This window comes from Halichoerus grypus, chromosome 6 (genome assembly GCF_964656455.1).
Source record: "Halichoerus grypus chromosome 6, mHalGry1.hap1.1, whole genome shotgun sequence".
Lineage (NCBI taxonomy): Eukaryota > Metazoa > Chordata > Mammalia > Carnivora > Phocidae > Halichoerus > Halichoerus grypus.
In genome coordinates, this window is record NC_135717.1 from 53,205,177 (window position 1) to 53,225,548 (window position 20,372).

At 46.8% G+C, this 20,372-nt stretch overlaps 1 protein-coding gene across 12 annotated transcripts in view; it reads right to left on the minus strand.

Moving 5' to 3' along the window:
- The window catches only part of FRMD4A (FERM domain containing 4A), a 596,094-nt gene that overhangs the window by 84,785 nt on the left and 490,937 nt on the right, over positions 1–20,372 (minus strand). For all 12 annotated transcript variants that reach the window (XM_036114111.2, XM_036114096.2, XM_036114077.2 and 9 more), the window contains 4 exons: positions 10,888–10,971; positions 5,587–5,652; positions 5,265–5,322; positions 2,567–2,653 (listed from right to left, as the gene is read on the minus strand). In XM_036114111.2, the coding sequence (XP_035970004.2) occupies positions 2,567–2,653; positions 5,265–5,322; positions 5,587–5,652; positions 10,888–10,971 (295 nt within the window). The remainder of the gene's footprint in view (positions 1–2,566; positions 2,654–5,264; positions 5,323–5,586; positions 5,653–10,887; positions 10,972–20,372) is intronic.

Consider the following 20,372-nt stretch of genomic DNA (forward strand, 5'->3'; position numbering starts at 1 on the left):
CTGGCTGGCTTCCTCTGCCCCTTGCTTCCAGCCCAGTGGGGCTGTGTGCTTCTCCACCTGGCACGCTGCTCCCCTTCACGGGGCTTCCATGCAGGCCTGCACGCCCACCTGCCCCATGCTTCCTGCTCCCACTTTGCCGCCTGTGAAGACTTTTCTTTCCTCCTTAAACCCAGTGACTCTCCTTTAATTCCCCACCGACCCTCACGCAGAGCTCTCCTGGAGCACCTGGGGACACCGATGCAATTATCATACACTTTACTCCCTGAGGGCCTGGCCGGGTCTTGGGTTGTATCCTCTGAGCCTTCCGCTCGGCTTGGCACATAACGAGTATGCAATAAACATTTTTCTGAATGAGCAAATGAACGGTGACTTTGGTGGCTTGGTTGCCCCTCGATTAGTAACAGACTCAAGAAACTCAACTACTGGGGCGCCTGGGTGGCTCAGTTGTTTGGGCCTTTGCCTTTGGCTCGGGTCAAGATCTGAGTCCTGGGGTCAGGTTCCCCGCTCAACGGGGAGTCTGCTTCTCCCTCTCTCTCTCTCTGCCCCACCCCCACCTCGTAACTACTTCCTCAGAGGCCACAGAAACATCAGTTATTTTACATAACAACTCGGTTTGAGTACAGCCAATGCCCTGAATAAATATCCTGACCTTTTAACATTTTTATTTTGCTGACCTGGATAAACTCAACAAATGACAGTAAATCCTCTCAGTCAATGGCTGATTATCCACACCTTTGGCTTCGTACTTTTCCAGATCCTGAAGCCTGTCACAGAGTCCTACAGGAACAGCGACAATTGATGGAGTCCCTGCAATGTGTCCGCCCTGAGTCTCCCGTCTATTGGGTGCTCATTAATTCTCTAATCTTCATTAGTACCTTAATTAGAGAAATGAAACCAGCTTACACTTATTACTAAATAAAACCAAATGCCAAAGAATACATGTTAGCATGTCTTTTCCACCCTCAGAGGGAGAGCAGACTTCTGCTGCATTTGAACAAACTCTGCTCACTGGCAACTATGCACGTCGGCCTTGGTCTTCCACCAAGTGTGGATGATTGGGAGCTTGAGGGATTGGAACCAGGGTTTCCTGAGAGGATCTAGGAGGGTTCTCGGCTCTTGCAAGCAGGAAAAAAGGCCAGGCAAGTTGCAAAGAGAGGAGAGTGGATGTCCAAAGAAGGAGGGAGGGAAGAGACCATGCAAGAAAATAAAAATTTAAAAAAAGGCACAGAAACATACAAAGGCCATGTGGGAAAGAGGCAGAGGGGAAACCGGAAGAAAAGAGACAGTGTGGAAGAAGCACAGACCCTGCGACTGAGAAAAACACAGAAGGAACCAATCACACAGGGCCCAATGCACGTCTTGCAGCATAGAGTGGCAACTGGAGAGATCTGGGATTTAGCCACCGAACCACGTGCCCCTGGACAGCCAGGTCCCTACTGCACTGTTCCCAAGGGAGAGCACCCCCCTCACTTGCTCAGGATCTTTTCTTTGAACTTAACTGACTTACTGATCAACAGAGTGAAAATCCTCCCTAGCCAAGGGCCATTTTTTCCCCCTATCATTTTAATAAAGAAGCTGGCTAAGGCAGATGCTAAGCAGACAGCCTATGATAAGCCCAGATATGTAGCATGGATTTCCATCCCGTTCGTGGATAAAGAAGCTTTTTGGAAAGCAATCCAGAATGACATAATGGACCAATATTGCTTTCTCTCTCCCACAGCAAGTGTGGTTTTGATAGACTTTTAATATGTATTTTGGGGCTTGAACTGCATACTGTCTTCTCCATTATTCTCTGCCAGAGGATCTGAATGACAGCGGTAGCCCAGAGATATTTTTCCATTATAATTTTTCAATTTGTTCTGGTCTGAAAAACGTGTGTAAATGAAAACAGAGAAAAGTCAAGCACCGTGTCCCCTTCAAACATTCTGTTTTGTGTTTATGATGGCCTTGCAGACCCCGCTCTGCTTCCCTTTTTTTTGGCAAATGACCTTATTTTTTCCAGATTTCTGATCACTTCTAATATGCCATAAAGTATTTACCCGATTTGCAGGAACGCCTCTGACTCTTCTTTAATTTTCACCCTGTTTTGACCTACAATTTCTTCTTTTAGCTCCCCGCCACCAACCCCCCCCCCAAAAAAGACCCCCAAAACAAAACAAAACAAAACAAAAACCCAACAAAGCGCACCGACAAGCTTTGGGAAAGCTCAGATTGGCCTCAGGACTGAAGAGAGATGTTCCCTCCCTTTCCCAAGGGCACGGAACCCCCACCCTCCCCGGCCAGGAAATGAAGGAACAGGACAGTCCCTCAAAGCCCTTTTGCCCATCTGCTTTGGGAGAGCTGGGCCCGTCTCCTTACCTTAAATAATCACAACAGCTCAGGTTTCCCTAGTGACCGGGAGAAAAAATATTTACCCGGGAACTCAGACTGGATGACTGTAGAGTAATTTGTATACACTCAAATTAGCAGAGGATTGGTGAGCCCGGAGGCCCTGAGGCTGCACGGTATAATATTTTTACTCACTTCTCTCTGCGAGCCATCCGCCCACGGAGGAGAGAATGCTTACCTTCCGCGGCTTCACTTTATCGTGGTAGTCATATTGGAAGATTCCTTTGTAGCTCAGTCCCAGCCACCATGGTATCCCCTGCTTGTCCTAGGACACGGAAAGGAGCGCGGGTAAATACAGGGCCAGAGAACACACATGGGAACCAAGGGAAGGCCTCCTGGCTCATGTGATAACAGAGGAAAATACAAATCCCTTGATACGGATGGAGCCCACCTCTCTCCTTTTCACCTTAACAGATGCGCCACATCATCAGATGACGCGCAGTTACATGAACAAGTGCCATGCAACATGCCCTGGGGCGGGGACCCAGCTCGGTTCCTAACCAGCAGCACACCGTGATCCTCCCCGTCCCCCTTTAGGAGTAAGTGACAAATGCCTTGTTCTTGGTCCTCCTTCTAAGACTCCAGGTTTCACCACAACAGAAAAGCTGAGAGCATTCTAATAAAATGACCTTCTGAGCCGAGAAACCGTCATCGACTATCAGAGCTAGAAGGGACCGTGGAGAAGGTGACTCCTCTAAAAAACTTTTTAAAAGACTTTCTTTATTCATTTTTTTTTAGAGAATTCTGAGGTTCATAGCAAAAGGGAGAGGCAAGTACAGAGATGTCCCATACACCCCTGCTCCCATACCTGCAGAGTCTCCCTGCTATCAACATCCCCACCAGAGGGGAACATTTCTTATAACTTGATGAACCTACATTGATACATCATGGTCACCCAAAGTCCAGAGTTTACATTAGGGTTCATTCTTGGTGTGGAATCCTCTATGAGTTTGGACAAATGTATAATGATGTGTATCCACCATTATAATAATATCACGCGGAGTAGCTTCACTGCCCTAAAAATCCTGTGTTCTCCCCCTCCCAGGTTCCGGCAACCAGTTTCGCCTCGTCCAGAATGTCATATCGTTGGAATCACACAGTATGTAGCCTTTTCACCTTGGCTTCTTTCACTAATATGCATTTAAGATTCCTCCAATTTTAAAGACAAAGAAGTCAAAGCAAAGGGTTGGTCCTGCTCTATTCAGGACCCACCCCATCTCTCCAGCAGGCCAATGGCAGGGGCCACCATGTGGTCCTGCTCATCTTGAGGGATCCGCTGGACTGAGTGGCTCATGCTGTCAGACAAAAGTAGCAAAATCGAAGCCTAGATCTTCCGAGACCTGAATTAGAAACACCAAGTCCCTCTCTTTATTCCTTTAACAGAGACCTCTTGCCACCAGATCGTAAACTGTGATCCTACATTCAGGTAGGGATGACTCTGAGCTGTTAATTACAGCTCCTGAATGCTAGGAGCTGAACGGGCATAGGAAGCAGCCTCCCCCCTACATTTGTCCTAATTGCCACACCATGAATAACCTAGTTCACCCCATTGTAGATGTCTTAGCAACTCAAAATTGGCTTCGTGCTTTTCAAATACCCATGAGTTATCTTAAGGTAGGCACAAAGATAAAAAGGGGCAAGGAAATACATTTGGAATTTTTAGAAAAGTTTCAGGGTATATGATTTCCTACAAAATTTTTTTAAGGTATAAAACGTCTGTCTCTGGAAAGTGCCTGTGTGTCTTGCAACAGTTCCAGAGAGCAGCACAAGGGGGGGGTTCAAGACCACCGCCGCTCCGGGGTGACCAGGTAAGTGGTCACCACGCCACAGAACACGGCATCTGTGACATCGCGGGGCCACCAACTGGCGAGGCTGGAGACAGTTGGTGTGGGCTTGCTCTTTCTCCAAATAAGTAGGAGCGCAGTTGCTTAAGCCCGGAGATTCCGAGGGCCAAACATGCACACACTTCTGGAGCTCTGCACATCACAAGGTCTGCTTCTGCTCTCACGGATTGCAAAAGAGCCTGTTTCTCAAGTTTTATTGTAAGGCAGAGAGCACATACATCAGACGCCACCTTTTGTCAGGCCCCGGGGCTGACAAAGAGATGGGACATGCGTTTACACAAGGAAAAGACCGGATGAAGTCTCTGCTCCAAGATTTCCACTCTGTCTATAGCCGAACATCTACCCTACCAAGGCTACGCAAAGTGTTGTGCGGGCTGCCATGAGGGACACAAAGATACAGGAAACACGGAGCACGTTCTGGCCCAAAGGAATTAAAAATACAGCTGGATGGAAACATGGGGAAAAAAACTAGCCAACGAGCAAGAGACTCTCAGTTTGGATTGGGGGGAACCGTCTTGCATTCAGGAGTATTTTCTGCTCTTTGTGGCTGGACTTTGGGCAAGGACTTATACTTCTCATGTTGGGGTAAGTGGAGGGAGGAAAATTATCCTTTCTCATCATAGATAAGGGCGCACCAGCACATCATTATCTATTATTTCAGGGAAGGGATCCCAGGCAGGGGCATTGTGGATAAAATTAAAGTGAGTCTGGAATAGGGTCCATGTTCCACTGGACTTCCACACCCAGAAGCTCTGCAGTCCCGACCTCCCAGGATTCTTCTGAGTCTAAAAGGAAGTAGTGATTTATTATACCCACTTTACAGGAGGGAACATGAGTTTTGAAGAGAAACTGCATCAAGTCTTCCCACACAGGGGAAAGTTCCAGTGCCCCAGCTGCCCCAGCACACAATCCTCCTGACCCAGTCCTCCGCCACGCCCATCTCCAGCCCCCCACCACATCTTCAGTCAGATTAAAAAGGAAAAAAGTGAGAGTTGCTTGTATGTTTTTTTTAAGGGCAGGCTTGGCACTTACCTTCACTGCGTAATAGTGAACCCCGTAGGTTGGGAGAGACTCCACGATGCTCATGTAGCTGGGAAGACAGACAGACAGACAGACAGACACACACACACACACACACGAGGGTGGTTATTCAGCAGAACTGGAATCATATACGTGTGTGTGTGTGTGTGTGTGCATGAAAAAGCTCTCGGAGTGATGATTTACTTGAAAATGACCCTGAACCATTCATTGCCCCCCGGAGATTGGTCTTTGCGAGCAGAACCGAACAGCCGTGACACATGCTGTGGGAACACACACAAACACAACCTCACAGGCACCAGGACGGGCCACTTACTTTACAATTGCTTGACCTCTGGTCTGGCCGTTCAATTTCTTGTAGTGTTCAATTACTCGATCCTCGCTAGAATTACAAGACAAAGATTCTGTTATATATGGTCCCTAGGTCACCGGCCAGCACCCAGCTAATGGAGATACTTCTTCCGAGCCTGAGCAATCTCTGGAGAAGCTCCAAGGAGCCAACAGCTCCTGGAGAAAGGATTTATCCTGCGTGGCATTTCTGAACTCAGCCTAAGTGAGGTGCCTCGGGCTACAGATCTCCTTGGGGTCAGCTCCCTGTAAGAAATGCTACCATGTGAGGTGAGGAAGCAGCAGTGAGCATGCGTGTCACTGGAGAGGGACGCAGAACAGGGGACGGGAGGGAGACTGGGGATCAGGGCGGATGTTCTGAATGCCCACATGTCTTCCTTGCCCTCCTCATCTCCCAAATCCTGTGTGCACAGGGCCTCACGGTGGCGGGGCGGGGGATGGGGTGGGGCAGACGTTGACCTCAACAGAATGCCCACGACTTCCCTATCATGAATTAGTGGTCAGGGTTGAGGGCTTCCAAGGAGGATGGGAAAGTTCTGGAATCTGGGTCTGGCTAACACAAACCACAAGACAATAAAAGGCCCAGAGAAGCACTGGGAAACAAACCAGCTACGATAAGTGAGTGAACTGGGAACACCTTGATCTCCTGAAATCTTACTTCTAAAACAAGAGACCAGCTCGTGCCTTGGGAGACACTGGCCAGCCAAACGGCTCTTTGACAGGGCAGAGGCCATGAAGGGACTCTCTTGAGAAGTGACTCTGGTGCCCAGGGAGCTATGGCCGCTGGCTTTGGAAGCACATCCCACCTGCTGAGAAGTCAAGTCCAAACCACTGGGCCTCTGCGACCCGGCCACACCACCAGGAGCCCCATTTTTCCACCTTCTGCCTTACGCCTCCCTCACCTCAGGCCAGTGGGCTCCTGGTAGTGTGGCAGGATGCAGCCCTAGGGATGAACCCTCCAGACCTCCCTGGTTGGCCTTCATTACCTATTATTTAGTATCCCAGAGTTGATCTAAAGCCTTTTCTTGCCAACATTTTTTTTAGGAAAAAAAAGGCCATTTCTGGGGGGTAATGTGTCCTATATGTTCACTAACTACTACTTGGGGGTCATTTATTGTTTTGCCAATTATTATCTTAATCTTTAATGGCTGTCTCTTCATTTTAGTATTCTGAAATCTGGTGTGTGTATGATCATCTGACTCTTCACAAGCAAGTGTCCTTACAAACACCCAGAACAGGAACTGGCTAGCTACAAGGAGCCCTTCTCTCATTGCAGAGTCATTTGGATGGGGTCTGGACCCCCTCTGTTCACAAAGGGGCAGGTGCAGCTGTTTCTCCTCGGCTCCCTGGCAACCCTGGACGCTCTACTCGGAGTGTGAGAAAGCCCCCTCCCGAGAGAATTCTCCAGCAGCGTCCTGCCTGGGGAGAACCCCACCTCACCAGACCTTCGGGGTCATGTCGAGACATTCGGGGGCTGCTCTCCTAGCTTGCTCTCCTCCCACCCACTCAATCAACGGCTGCGTTGGGATGTTTCTACCATAGGATCTAGCATTTTGTGAGGTCAACTCTTGGATCCAGGCTCAAGCAACTCAGTGTAGATCTGAGCCGATTCCCTTCAGCGCTCTGGGAAGGGAGGATCCCCGGCCTGGGCCAGGGAGATCGAAATCAGTGTAGTGCCGTAGCTTCCCAGCTACACAGTCGAGGCTCAGACCAACACCAGGGAAAGTCAGAAACACGGGTAGGCAGCTGTTTAGCTGCTTCCCGACTAAAGTCTTCTCAGTGCTCGACAGCTGCAGGGTTCGGCCACTCCCACTGCCCCCTGGAGCTCCTCCATCGGTGAGGGCACCACATCTAGCTTCTCCTTCCTCAGCTTTTCCCACTTCTTTGGGCCCAATCGAAACACCGTGGGCCCATCCTGTGGATACACAGGCCAGGCTGACTGAGAACCCGCTCTGCCCCCAGGCCTGCCCCTACTTCCTCTGGAATTTACAGATGGCTCAAGTGCGCTGAGCTTTGCAGAGTTTCCCAGCGACCCCCGAGCTGTGGTATGGACTCAGTGGAATAACTATAAAAAAATGCACCAGCCGGAGCAAACAGAACCCCAAAACACTAATTGGAGGACACTGTGCTGCATGAAGGAAAAAGACAGGTGATTAAGGCTGACTGTGACTCGCCATAGCCATAGTCTTTCAGTGAGGTCATCTCTCCGCAGGCAAGGGGCCCAGGCAATGCATGGGGGATTAGGAGGAAACATGGGGATGGCGATATGGTTTCCTGTCTTGGGGGAGCCATCGCCTGCAGTGGGCAGTGATTTTGGAGGAAAGGCTGGTGTCCCTGCATACCTGGTATGGGTGGTGTGTGGGAGGGGGGCGTTCAGCGTTTGCAAACTTGGCCCTGGAAAGTAATCCAGGTCAGGGCCCTCATACAGCTCTGTTCTGTGGCCCTGGGCACATAATTCTTTTTTTTTTTTTTAATTTTATTTTATTATGTTAATCACCATACATTACATCATTAGTTTTTGATGCAGTGTTCCATGATTCATTGTTTGCATATAACACCCAGTGCTCCGTTCAATATGCTGGGCACATAATTCTAACCTCTGCCTCAGATGCCTCCCGATAGGGAAATCCCGTGGAGTAGAAGTCCAAGCTTGTTACACGCTTGGGGAAAATTAGCAGAAAGGATTACGGCACGATTACTCAACATTATTATGTACCTTTCACTATTTGCTAATTGCATCATATGACTTCTTACTTCCGCTCTTCATTACAGTCTGGATTGAGTTGGTATGGTTAATTCCGTTTTATAGCTGGGAAACTGAGGCAGCGGAGAAGTAATTCAAGCTTCCCCGAGCTGTCTTTACCCCACTGTTCAGAAACGTGGCTGGGATTCTAAAACCCACGGCTTTTCTCTCTAGGCTGTAATGCCTTTCCTGGCTAGTGTGGATGGGCTCCCTATGGCTTGTTCTGGCCTGACGATTGTCTGCCACATCTGCGAAGGCCAGCAAGAGCGGGAGAGCCTGGAAGAACTGCAAATCTGTGTCCTCCATTCGGGGATGATCAGGGCTGCAGGCAGCTGGATAGAGATTGTGATGTCAGGGCAAGTGAAGGTCTCCTCCACCAACAAGGGGTCATGTTTACTCATAGAGATGCATGATGCTGAGGCCAAGGGACATCTTTGAACATGCTTGGCTGCCAGCTCTATGAAGCACGAACATCACTCATCCCTTCCTGAAATCTCTGCTTTCTTAAAAGTCCAGATAAGTGGGTTGGAATATGAAGGCCAACTACAACTAGCCAACCACAGCGAAATAAGGTGTTTTTCTAGCAATGAATCAACGGGATGGTCCATGCTGCTGGCTTGTCTGTATACAGCTGGGCTGTAGAGCCTGGGGGCACCCGCTTCAAAAATGCCCCCCCCCCCCAAGTTCTGCATCCTCTCTGTGAGTGTGCCCCTGGGTCTACATGAGGCCCAGGGAAAGTGCCGGCCAGGTCACAGAGACAGAGGGATGCTCTGGCAAGATAGGTATAGATGTGGGTAAAGATGAAGATGTTCATGTTGACACAAGAGAAGATAGGACCATGAAGAAAGGCATTTCTGTATTACTAATAACGTGTGAGCATGGAGCCGACTGTGGAGATAATTAAAGAGAAATCCAGAGAGAGATGGAGAGGGATCGAGAGGGAGGGAGAAAGAGAGCGAGAGGGAGATTGAGAGAGAAGGAGTTGGTAAGCACAGGGTGTACAAAGTGTCTGGAAACAACTGAATGAGGAGACGGTTGAGGGCTGGTTTAGGCTGGAAGCAACTTTGACCCCAGACAACCCAGCAACGTCACAGCCCCCAGCCGGTGAATACAGCCCCTTGGTGGAGAACTATTGGTCTTCAGAGTTATAGTCTTGTGTCTCTAGCTCCTTCACTATTGGTTCCCTAAACATGAACAGCTGGGGGGGGGGGCACAGAACATAAGGCCCAGGAGCGTAGGGGACCGGGAGAGGGCAACAGGGCTCCAGGGACAAGGGAACAAGAGTGTCATCTGTTGGTGTTCCCACGTGCAGACAGCCAAGCCGGAAGAAGGCACAGTGGCAGGCTAAACAGATTGTGTTCTGGGGGTAGATTATAATTCTATAAAGCCGCAGCGTATTGACACCTGTGTTAGCAAAGGACGAATGGCAAAAAACAGCTCAGAGAGATGAGACCGGGGCGGGCCAGCAGCCTGGAGGGAGCTCTCTGCCCCAGGACTCGGCTTCTCATTTCTGCTCCCGCTACCCCATCATGTGGTCTCTTGAGGAGAACCGACTTCTGCACTGGAGTTTCATCCGGCTCATGCCCTCGAAGCATGTCCCATTCCAGCCAAAGGGGGCTCTCAGAGCCACCTGCATGGCTGAGCCACGAGTGTGCCGACTGCATACGTGTCCAGAGGTGATGACATGTTAGTAATCCGTACGTTTCATAAAGCAGAGTAAAGAAGTGCTTAGAAGAGTCACATGATACAATTGATCAGGATTGACCTGTTCTGCGATTTTTGTTTTATTATTATTGTTGTTTTATTATTATTATTTATTTATTCTTACTATTTTATTATTGTTGTTGTTGTTTATAAAAGCAGTCAACGCTCACAGCAAGTCAGAGGGACATGAGGGACGCGGCATGCTGCCTGTCGGGGGGGTGGGCAGCGGCCAGGGCCCGTGCACACAGAGTTTGCACACATCACCCAGGAATGCAGGCCCCGCTCCACTGTGACCAGAACCGTAATCCGGGACCCTTTCGCATGCCCGTTTTGTTCAGAATCAGTAATTCAGGGCCTGGCAGATGAACTAGGGCGGAATGTTACATGGCAGCCAAATCAGGAGATATGAAACATTGTGGGAAAATCAAAGAATCAATCTCTCTCTTCTGCGAAGAAAAAAAAACAACAACCCCGTAGTCCTCCCACATCTCAAAACCTCACACATCCTGTCATCAAATGACAAGGATTCCAGTACGAAACTCGAGCAGCACATGAAAGGGTCTCCAAGGAGTTTGCAAAGCATCTAAAGTGAAATTTTAGAAGGTTTTTTTTTTTCCTCTTGTTAAAGAAAATAGAAAAAGGAGGTCTCACGCAAACCATGGCATCTAAATACATGCGGGAAATGGTCTGACTGAGGCCCAAGCCACTCAGACAAGATGGAGTCGGTCGGGCTGGGGTCCAGCCTGACCCTCGGCCATCCCGAGCCCCCGGCGCCCCGCGCGGGCTTGCTCCTGAGGGGTGTGTGGAGGGGGTGCAGCTTACCAGTAGGCCAGGGAAGGGTGCTCCTTCAGGGCTTGAGTGGGAAGCGCAGGCAACTTCTTCAAGTCACTCCTCACCACCTCATTGCTGGAAGAGAGGGAGGGGACAGAGAATGCCAAGGAATGGCTCACCCTCCGTCCAAGAAAGCCACCGCGTGCTCTGGGATCTGACCTGACCCAGGAGCCTTGGCCGAGAGACCCCATATCTGTTCCCTTTGAATGAAAAGTGGCGGGGGGAGGAAGAGGTGCTCCCTTTTAATTAATTAATTTACTAAAGAGGAAAGAGAACATACAGGGTGCAGGGCCCAGCGGCCCTCTCCCCTGGGGTGCGGAATAGGGCAGAGCAGACTGCTCACAGGAGGCGGCTACACGGAGCGGGACACAGACCCAGTGCCCCCCGAGTGGCACGAATCTGGGAGAAGAAGGGTCACCAGGGTCCTGTGGGAGAAGCTCCCAGGGATCCGGCAGGGGCTCAAGGGCCTCCGAGAATGGACTGCTTCTCCTTGAGAGCTGTTTCCCTTGCTGACACCCAATGCTAGTTTTCTCGGCTTGGATTGACCACACGCTGGAAACTGTTGATCAAAATATGACAAATAACTTTTGCTTTTGATAAGGCCTGTAAATGACTCTGAGAGTGGGAAGTGGATTATCTGGTACCGGTAGGAGGTCCTGGCACCAGAAATCCTTTTCCCCCCAGACTCCCATGTTCTCAGGTTTGAAGGACACTTAAAACTCTTCTGGGTTTTACCCAGTGCCTTTCAGAGCCTTCACTCCAGTCCCCACACTCAGCAGCCCCGCAGCCCCACTGGGCCAGTGCATTTGCCGTTTGTACCCACTCTACCTCCAGACGCAATCCCTGGCCTCGGCCCCGGGGCGGTTTTGGTATTTAGAGGTCCCGCAAGCGTCTCATGGCCCCTGCGAGGCTGGCAGAGGCTCACTCCACAGAGCCCGCCTTGGTCCTCAGTTCTAACTTCTGTGCTCTCACACAAAGCAAGGCAGATTTTGGTCACTGGGACACTGGGCAGTAACATCAGAAGAGCAATGAGTTAGGAGTTCAGTAAATAGATACGGAGGAAGGAGAAGCACAGTCACAGACGGGGAACCCCCGAGGCATCTGCACAGCAAACCCCCCAACACCCATGCTGCTCACCGGAGGATGCGCCCTCCGTGAGATCCCACCCAGCCGGGAATGCCGTCCTCGGCAATGGATCAGCAGCCCCCTGGGGATACCCCGTGCCACTGGGCAAAACCACTCCAATACTTTCAGTTCATCGATGTCGTGACAAAGAAACACACGGATGTTGGCTGGCGACACAGCCGCTCGCAGAAAGGGCGTTTCCCAAGTGGAGTGAGAAACAGTGCGGGCGATGTTTGTGAGTCCTTGGCTTTGAACCAACCAACCGGAAGGCTCAACTTGCTACTGCTCGAATCAATAAATCCAAGTATTTCAACTGTTATCACCTAAGTGCTAAGGCAAGGATTTATCAACCAATCACTGAGAAGCTGAAGGTATTTGGGGAGCCCCTGCTGTAGGGAAGGTAGTGCAGGGGATGCAAAAATGATAAGCCACAGTCCTCATCCGAGAGGGGCTCATGAGTTAGTCGGCAGGCAGGACGTGCGAACAGAAAGGTAACTGAATGTAAGGGCAGCGTTTGATCATGTTGACTCAACGAATTCAGTAGCTCGGAGGAAAGAGAGCCCCCTGGGCTCTTGGGGAAGAGCAAGCTTTGGGGCAGGGTTTGTATGGAGAAAAGGATATTCCTAGGAATAGGACACAGTGGAGTGTGGTGGCAGGTACACTGAGCCAGGAAGATCGACTGGAGTGTGTGTGTGGGGGGGTGGTGAGGGGAAATAAGGCCAACTGCTAGGCAGATCAGGCACAGAATTGTGAGGACCTTCAATACCAGGCTCAGGGAGTTCAAACGCATCCAGTAGGCAATGGTTAGTCCCTGGAGGTTTTCAAACAGCGAAGCTTCCCATGTTCAGGACAATTCAATTCCCAAGCAGAGTTTGAAATTTTTACTCCCACGCTATGAAGGCATAGTGTAAAATATTCAGTTCACCAAACCCTGGAGAGCCCAAATGATGAATTTCTGGAGCTTACCTCTCCCCTTTTAAGTACAAGCACCCCGATAACAGGGATTTGAGTCTCTGTAAATATTGAAAAGCACTCTTTGGGGATGAACTTTTACTGGCCAAAGCTGTGGGAGAAGCAGTGAAGCTGAAGCTGGAATTTGGGTTTACTCACACTCATCCCATTTAGAGTATATTTGGGGAAGGAAGGAACTCAAGGAGGAAGGGATTGTCTTACCCACCAAACACTAGTTTGTTGGCAAACAGGTTTCCCCCACGACAATCACAGGCTTGACTTCCTTGCTGGAGCCTGCAGGGGCTTCTCCAGCTCTCCCCCAGGGCAAGGTTACACAGACAAATATAACAAGAAATCACTAAGGCGTGAAGCCCATCCAAATCCATTACATTCTGGAAGGGATCCATGGCTCTTAATCCTTCCCAAAGGACAACTATGTAGAAATGTTCTATTTGCCTTTCTGCTGTCCGTAAACATCTGCACTAACTTAGAGGTAGTCAGCCCTGTGGAATGATCTGGCCCCGCTCTGTGGCCGTGTATCACACAGTTGCCCCGATGGGAGACCTGGTCACCCCATCTCCAGAGAAGCTAAAACCTAATGAATATGCTAGAAGTTCCCAGCTTCCTCTCTCAGGATCTTCCACTGACTTGGACATCTCCCCCAGAGTTCAGTGCACCTGATAAATGCTAACTTAGAAGACACCTGAAAACAGTTCATGTTTCATTTTTAGAAAAAGAAAAATGGTCTCTTGGAGAGTCATTTGCTAAACTGAGAATAAAACCAAAGTTTTTCTTATTTTAAACATTAACCAGATTCTTTTTCTTAAAAGACTTATTTATTTATTTGAAAGAGAGAGGGACAAGCAGACTTCCTGCTGAGCAGGGAGCCCGATGCGGGACTCGATCCCAGGACCCTGGGATCATGACCCGAGCCGAAGGCAGACACTTAAATGACTGAGCCACCCAGGTGCCCTGTTAACCAGATTCTATTAAAAACTTTTAGGTAGTTATTAATGTTGCCAGCAAAAAAGGGGACTCCCGATGCTGCGCCAGTCTTTGGTTTAGGGGGCTTTTTGAGATGATGGGTCTCTCTTCTACCACCTATACTGCTCATCAAACATAGGAAGTTTGAATGATCTACTAAGAAAACTTTCTAAGATTTCTAGGAATACATCAAACAGGGAATTTGCCTGAATAACAGCAACGACAAATTTAACAAAGACACCATAAAGCCAAGGAAGCAAAAATCAAATCTGAGAGCAAATCAGCAAAATCCACACGGGTTTGTTTTCCTTTAAAAAAGTGAGGAGGGGCACCTGGGTGGCTCAGTCATTAAGCGTCTGCCTTCAGCTCAGGTCATGATCCCAGGGTCCTGGGATCGAGCCCCGCATCAGGCTCCCTGCTCAGCGGGAAGCCTGCTTCTCCCTCTCCCACTCCCCCTGCTTGTGTTCCCTCTCTCGCTGTGTCTCTCTCTGTCAAAATAAATAAATAAAACCTTTAAAAAAAAAAAAGTGAGGAAATACTTTTTCAGGAGATGTCCATAATTTGCGGGACAAATCTGGGGCAAAGAGAACATGCTTAGTGCGGCAGAATTCTTCCTGCATCCAGGGGTTTTGATGCACATGGTACTAAAACACTAAAGAGCACTAAACAGGGAGCACTGCCCTGAAATTCAGAAAAGGCAACATGATGCTCGTGTCACACTAATGTCTCCATGCCTCCCATCATGAAGCTCAAGTTCCCCAGGGGGAGGGACTTCATAAGTAAAAGAGTCCTCATGATCCACAATTCCCAAGTCTGAAAAGCTCTAAGAAATGGACATTTCTTAACCCAATTGGTGGCAAACCTAAACTTTTCACACAAGGCAATGTTTGACCTTTCTCTGTTCCACGTGGTGCACATATCCATGTTCTGGCGCAGGCACGGTAAGAGACGGGGCTCCCGGTGCCCCCCCAGACGCTGACATGGTGTGCAGGAATACCCCGAATCACTGTCTAAAACCTACAAATTTCTGAATTTGGAAACACAGGGACTAAAGTTTCAGACATGCACTGTGGGTCTCAACAACTTTATTCGATGGTACAATGAATCTAGAAACCTCTGAGATAGATTAATAAGGGAAGCTGTGTATTTTTTCTTCTTAAGATTTTATTTATTTGACAGAGAGAGAGATAGCAGATAGCGAGAGCAGGAACACAAGCAGGGAGAGTGGGAAAGGGAGAAGCAGGCTTCCTGCCAAGCAGGGAGCCCGACGCAGGGCTCCATCCCAGGACCTTGGGATCATGACCCAAGCCGAAGGCAGACGCCCAACCACTGAGCCACCCAGGTGCCCCTTCTTTGCTGATCTTTAAAAGCCATGCAGGAGGGCGCCTGGGTGGCTCAGTCTGTTAAGCGTCTGCCTTTGGATTTCCCTGATGCTGAGCGATGGTGAGCACTTTTTCATGTGTCTGTTGGCCATTTGGATGTCTTCTTTGGAAAAATGTCTGTTCATGTCTTCTGCCCATTTCTTGATTGGATTATTTGTTCTTTAAGTCAATCAGAGAAAGACATGTATCATATGATCTCACTGATATGAGGAATTCTTAATCTCAGGAAACAAACTGAGGGTTGCTGGAGTGGTGGGGGGTGGGAGGGATGGGGTGGCTGGGTGATAGACATTGGGGAGGGTATGTGCTATGGTGAGTGCTGTGAATTGTGTAAGACTGTTGAATCACAGACCTGTACCCCTGAAACAAATAATACGTTATATGTTAAAAAAAAAAAAAGAGAAGATAGTAGGAAGGGAAAAATGAAGGGGGGGAATCGGAGGGGGAGATGAACCATGAGAGACTATGGACTCTGAGAAACAAACTGAGGGTTCTAGAGGGGAGGGGGCTGGGGGGATGGGTTAGCCTGGTGATGGGTATTAAAGAGGGCACGTATTGAATGGAGCACTGGGTGTTATACGCAAACAATGAATCATGGAACACTACATCAAAAACTAATGATGTAATGTATGGTGATTAACATAACATAATAAAATAAAATTAAACAAACAAACAAAAAGCGTCTGCCTTTGGCTCAGGTCATGATCACATGGTCCTGGGATCGAGCCTCAAATCAGGCTCCATGCTCAGCGGGGAGTCTGCCTCTCCCTCTCCATCTGCCTCTCCCCCTACTCATGCTCTCCCTCTCTCAAATAAATAAATAAAATCTTAAAAAAAAATGCAGGGAACTATTTCTTTCTCCTTCTTCCTTGTGAACCAAGTTCAAGTCCATGTTATAACAAAGAAAATGAGACACTTGCCGATCTCCTTCCTATCACCTACTTTTTTTTAGGTGTGTAGGGAGGGCTCGAAAAGCTGTAGCTGGGATGTTGTCTGTAAAGGTTCTCCTGGCAATTGTGTGACCATCTGCAGACAAACGGAAGCACCTGCCGCCCCCCCCCCCCCCGAGACTTCTCTAGCATGGGATTCTAGATTCTAGATTCCAGATTCTAGATCCATGGGCATGGATCATGGATACACAGGCCACACTGTACAGAGGGGCAAAATTACAAACATTATGAATTATGTGCCTTTATTTCTGATGCTAAGTACTAATATATCTAAGTAAAGATTTTTTTTTCTTCACTAGTGAGTTTGGCTTCCTAGGGTGATGCAAAACATTTTGTGAGTTCCTAACATAGTTGTAAACTTGTAACATTCAAAACCAGTTTTTAAAAATTTTTGTAAGTCTACAATTGAAGACAATAATCTTATATAGCACAAGAAGAAGCAACTGATGAATTTGCTACATCACCCTTTAGAGTGGGCATCTTAATTTTGAAAAACTGACGTCGTGTTAAAGCCATGAGCTGCTGTGCTATTCACAAGGTCAACTCGAAAAAAGATATTGACATTACATAAAGGCTTCACAAAAGAGACAGCTATCATAATATAAAACCTCCTCCTTACTTTAGATCTAAACCATTCCCACAGGATTTGAAGATTAACATCCTGCAAAATACCCTATCTGAATACTTTTCTATGCTCAGAAAATGTGAATTACACACTTGAAAAGCTCAGTAAAATGGCCTTTTGTGCTTAAAACAAAGATTTCTGTAACAATTTATAACTTTTCCACTTGAACATTTTGTTTCAAATTTTCACAGATTCTCTTCCTTTCAAAAGGCCTTGCCGGCGTGAAAGATTCCGGCTGTTTCTCGCTTAAATCATGGGAAAAACATCACACACCCCTTTCTCTCTCTCTCCTTCTCTCTCCCTTCCTGTGAAATAATATAGGAGAATTATATAAATTTAAATTCTTCCCACAGAAACTCTTCTTTGGGCTGACAGATGTGTTTCAAGCTTAACAGATAAATTTTCTAGAAAGTTTCCAATAGGGACATTGCAAATTTGGTGTATTAAAGATACTATGAGGTTATATCAGTTATATTCCAAATGTTGACTATTCCAAACACCACTGTCTGAGACTAATTATCTAAGAGTCTCAGCAACTCTATTTGGCTCACTCTATGATTACTACCAGTCTGTTTCTTTCAAGAGGCCAATTAAAAAATTGCTGGAAAACATATGCCAAATGATCAAATGCCCTAATAATGATTTAAAGCCAAGCTTGCTTTAGTAGTAGTAAAATTTATGGAAATGCAAAGTAATGATATCAGTGGACTGGGAACTGTGATTTACAGACTGGTGCCTTAGATTAATCAACTTTCAACACCGGGCAAGAAAATAACATTGTCATCTTTGTAAAGATAGCAATCTACACTAATGTTTATGTTACTAAAAAAGTCTTTCCGAAGAAAACCAGCTCTTTGTCTTCTTTTCCTGTGGATCTTCTAAAATTCTGCCTTTAACTTATGACTGCCTGAAAGGTCTCGTTCTGGTCTGACAAAAAGGCCCACAAACCTGGAGTTTTCAGACACCAGAGGGCCAAGCTTCATTTACGTTAATGCAGCAATGCTTGTTGAAAAGGCAGAAAAGATTTCAAACAAAAGACAAAAAATCAAGAGGGTATACTTTTTTTGTCACAGAAATTTCATTTTGTCTTTCCAGACTAGTGAACATATGGTCCCACAGTTTACAGAAGATAAAATATTAAAAGGTCATTACTTTTTTTTTTTTTGCTTCTAACTATACCCCCAGAGACCTGAGAACATGCAGCCTGTGAAAGTTAAAGGGAATTTTCCAGCACATATAAATACTCCAACACCTCTCCTGAAAGGGAGGGAAAAATCAATTTCCCCTGTGATGGAGGACTGCTCACTCCTTAGTACTGACTGAGTAATGCAATGCTCTGTTTTAGAAAACATTATAATTTCTATTATTAATATCTTATTATTATTTTAAGAAATGGAATTAGAAGCCTGTAGGTTGCTAAACGGGACACGGTGAAATTTCTTACCTACTCCTGAACTCTGCTGAGCTAATACTTGGACCTGCATTTCACTTTGTACAGATGTCATATAAACTGACCCCAAGTACTCGATCACAGCTTCACTTCTTTTCCTGTGGTTGCTGTGTTTATTTTGGAACAGAAAGCCTGCAGATGTAGGTTTCCCTCCTCCTGCCCCTTAGGCACATGACAGGCTCGGCAGAACAGGTAAGCAAAATGTGGCCCACAGACCTTTACGTGAAATGTTAATATCAGTGTTTTCCAGGTGCTGTTTGCTTACTGGTCCTGATAAATCTTATACTGGTAGAATCCTGTTTTAATGATTAGCATCAGTACATCTGGTCCTCTATAACAAAGATATTTCCAGGTCCCAACAGACAGCCCAGTGTAACAGAGCTTTACTGATCTGGTTTCAATAAATCTTAACAAAAAATTCTATATAACAGATGTTTTTTCACTAGTCCCTGTTAATGTTTGGATGGTTCTTTATATTAAAGGTAGTGTGATTTGGGCATTTAGTTGTGCTGTTCAGCATTAGCTATTTTTTAATCAATTGACTGATTTGATAAAATGTTTAAGACGATTTTTCTTTCCTTTTCTCGTGGCACCCTTTTGGAAGTATCAAAAGGGCTGATAGAAAGTAAAATGTGAGGTGATTCTCCAAATCAAGATAAGAGACTGGTCACGAGGCTTTTCAGTAAAGGTCCCCTTAGAGAAAAAAAAAAAAAAAAATCAAGTTTTTGCATACAATGTAGCAAGAAGTCTTCTGTTAAATTACATCAGAATGTAACTATACAATCTGGATGTCCTGTTCAGTTGATTCAATGAGGTGTTCCGGCACTGACCTTTTTAAGGAAGAGATTATTATTTTCCTATAATAACTCAAGGTTTTTTCTTTAATTTTTTAAATAGGAAATATCGGTGTTCAGTGCTCAAACCACTGCAGCGTTTGTGATGCATAAAGTATGTATAAATCACGGGGAGTATTTGTTAGCTGACCAATGTCCAGGAGCGATTATCAAATAAGAACTTTCTGTTTTTAAACAGCGCTGATCCTTCTCAACCTAACATCTGCCTACAGAGCCGCCACGCTTAGCAATTCTTAGGCTATTCAATGGTTTTTAAACAGAAATGCCAACTCTACATTTCCGGATTGTTGATGGACACTCATTTTTGTACACAGACACCAGGAAGGGAAGTACGATTATCATGCTGTGCTAAGGAAAATAATACAAGTGAGAAAATATTATTTTTAGATAAGACCACTTCCTAAACCTTAATGCTATCTCACAAATCTGTCCCATTATGTTAGAATATGAACATGTATGACACAGATTTCTTCCTACCAGGGACAATGCTTCGTATCTATCTAGACCCCGGTCATTTTCTTTCAGCAATGCTCAACCCAGCATTTCATGGCCAAGTCCAAGAAGACAGGACGGTGAGCATTTCCACTCATTGGAAAGAAAAGGGAGTTATGTAAGAATAAGCCTTCAGGGGTCTGCTGGGCAAAATGAGTCCAAAAGAAGAAACAACAGCCTGTGAGGATTTTGATTCTGGGTTGTCCATACACAGTTCTCCTTCTATTAAAGTATATCAGCACTTTTGACTTCTCCTTTTTGTAAAAATAACCCGTTTCCTCTTGTATTTCAAGGAAACTGCTCCCATAATTTGTAGATGTTTAATATTCATTCCCCTCAATGTAATTCATATATATTCACTGACACGTAAATATATAGAATAATAGCACCCCCAGGGGCAAAATAGCCTTCTAGGAAGTTAGATTCAGGACCCTCCGGTTATGAAAGTGTTACTTTGTCTTTCATGTGTGACCATTAGTTAAAAAAGGTTCTTTAAGCCTCTAGATTCTAGAATATCCTAGACTTAAGCCCTGGATCATGCCTTATTTAAAAGCCCTCTGCAGGGGCACCCAAGTAGTTCAGTCAGGTAAGCGTCTGACTCTTGAATTCGGCTCAGGTCATGATCTCAGGATCCAGGGATCAAGTCCCGTGTGGGGTTCCACA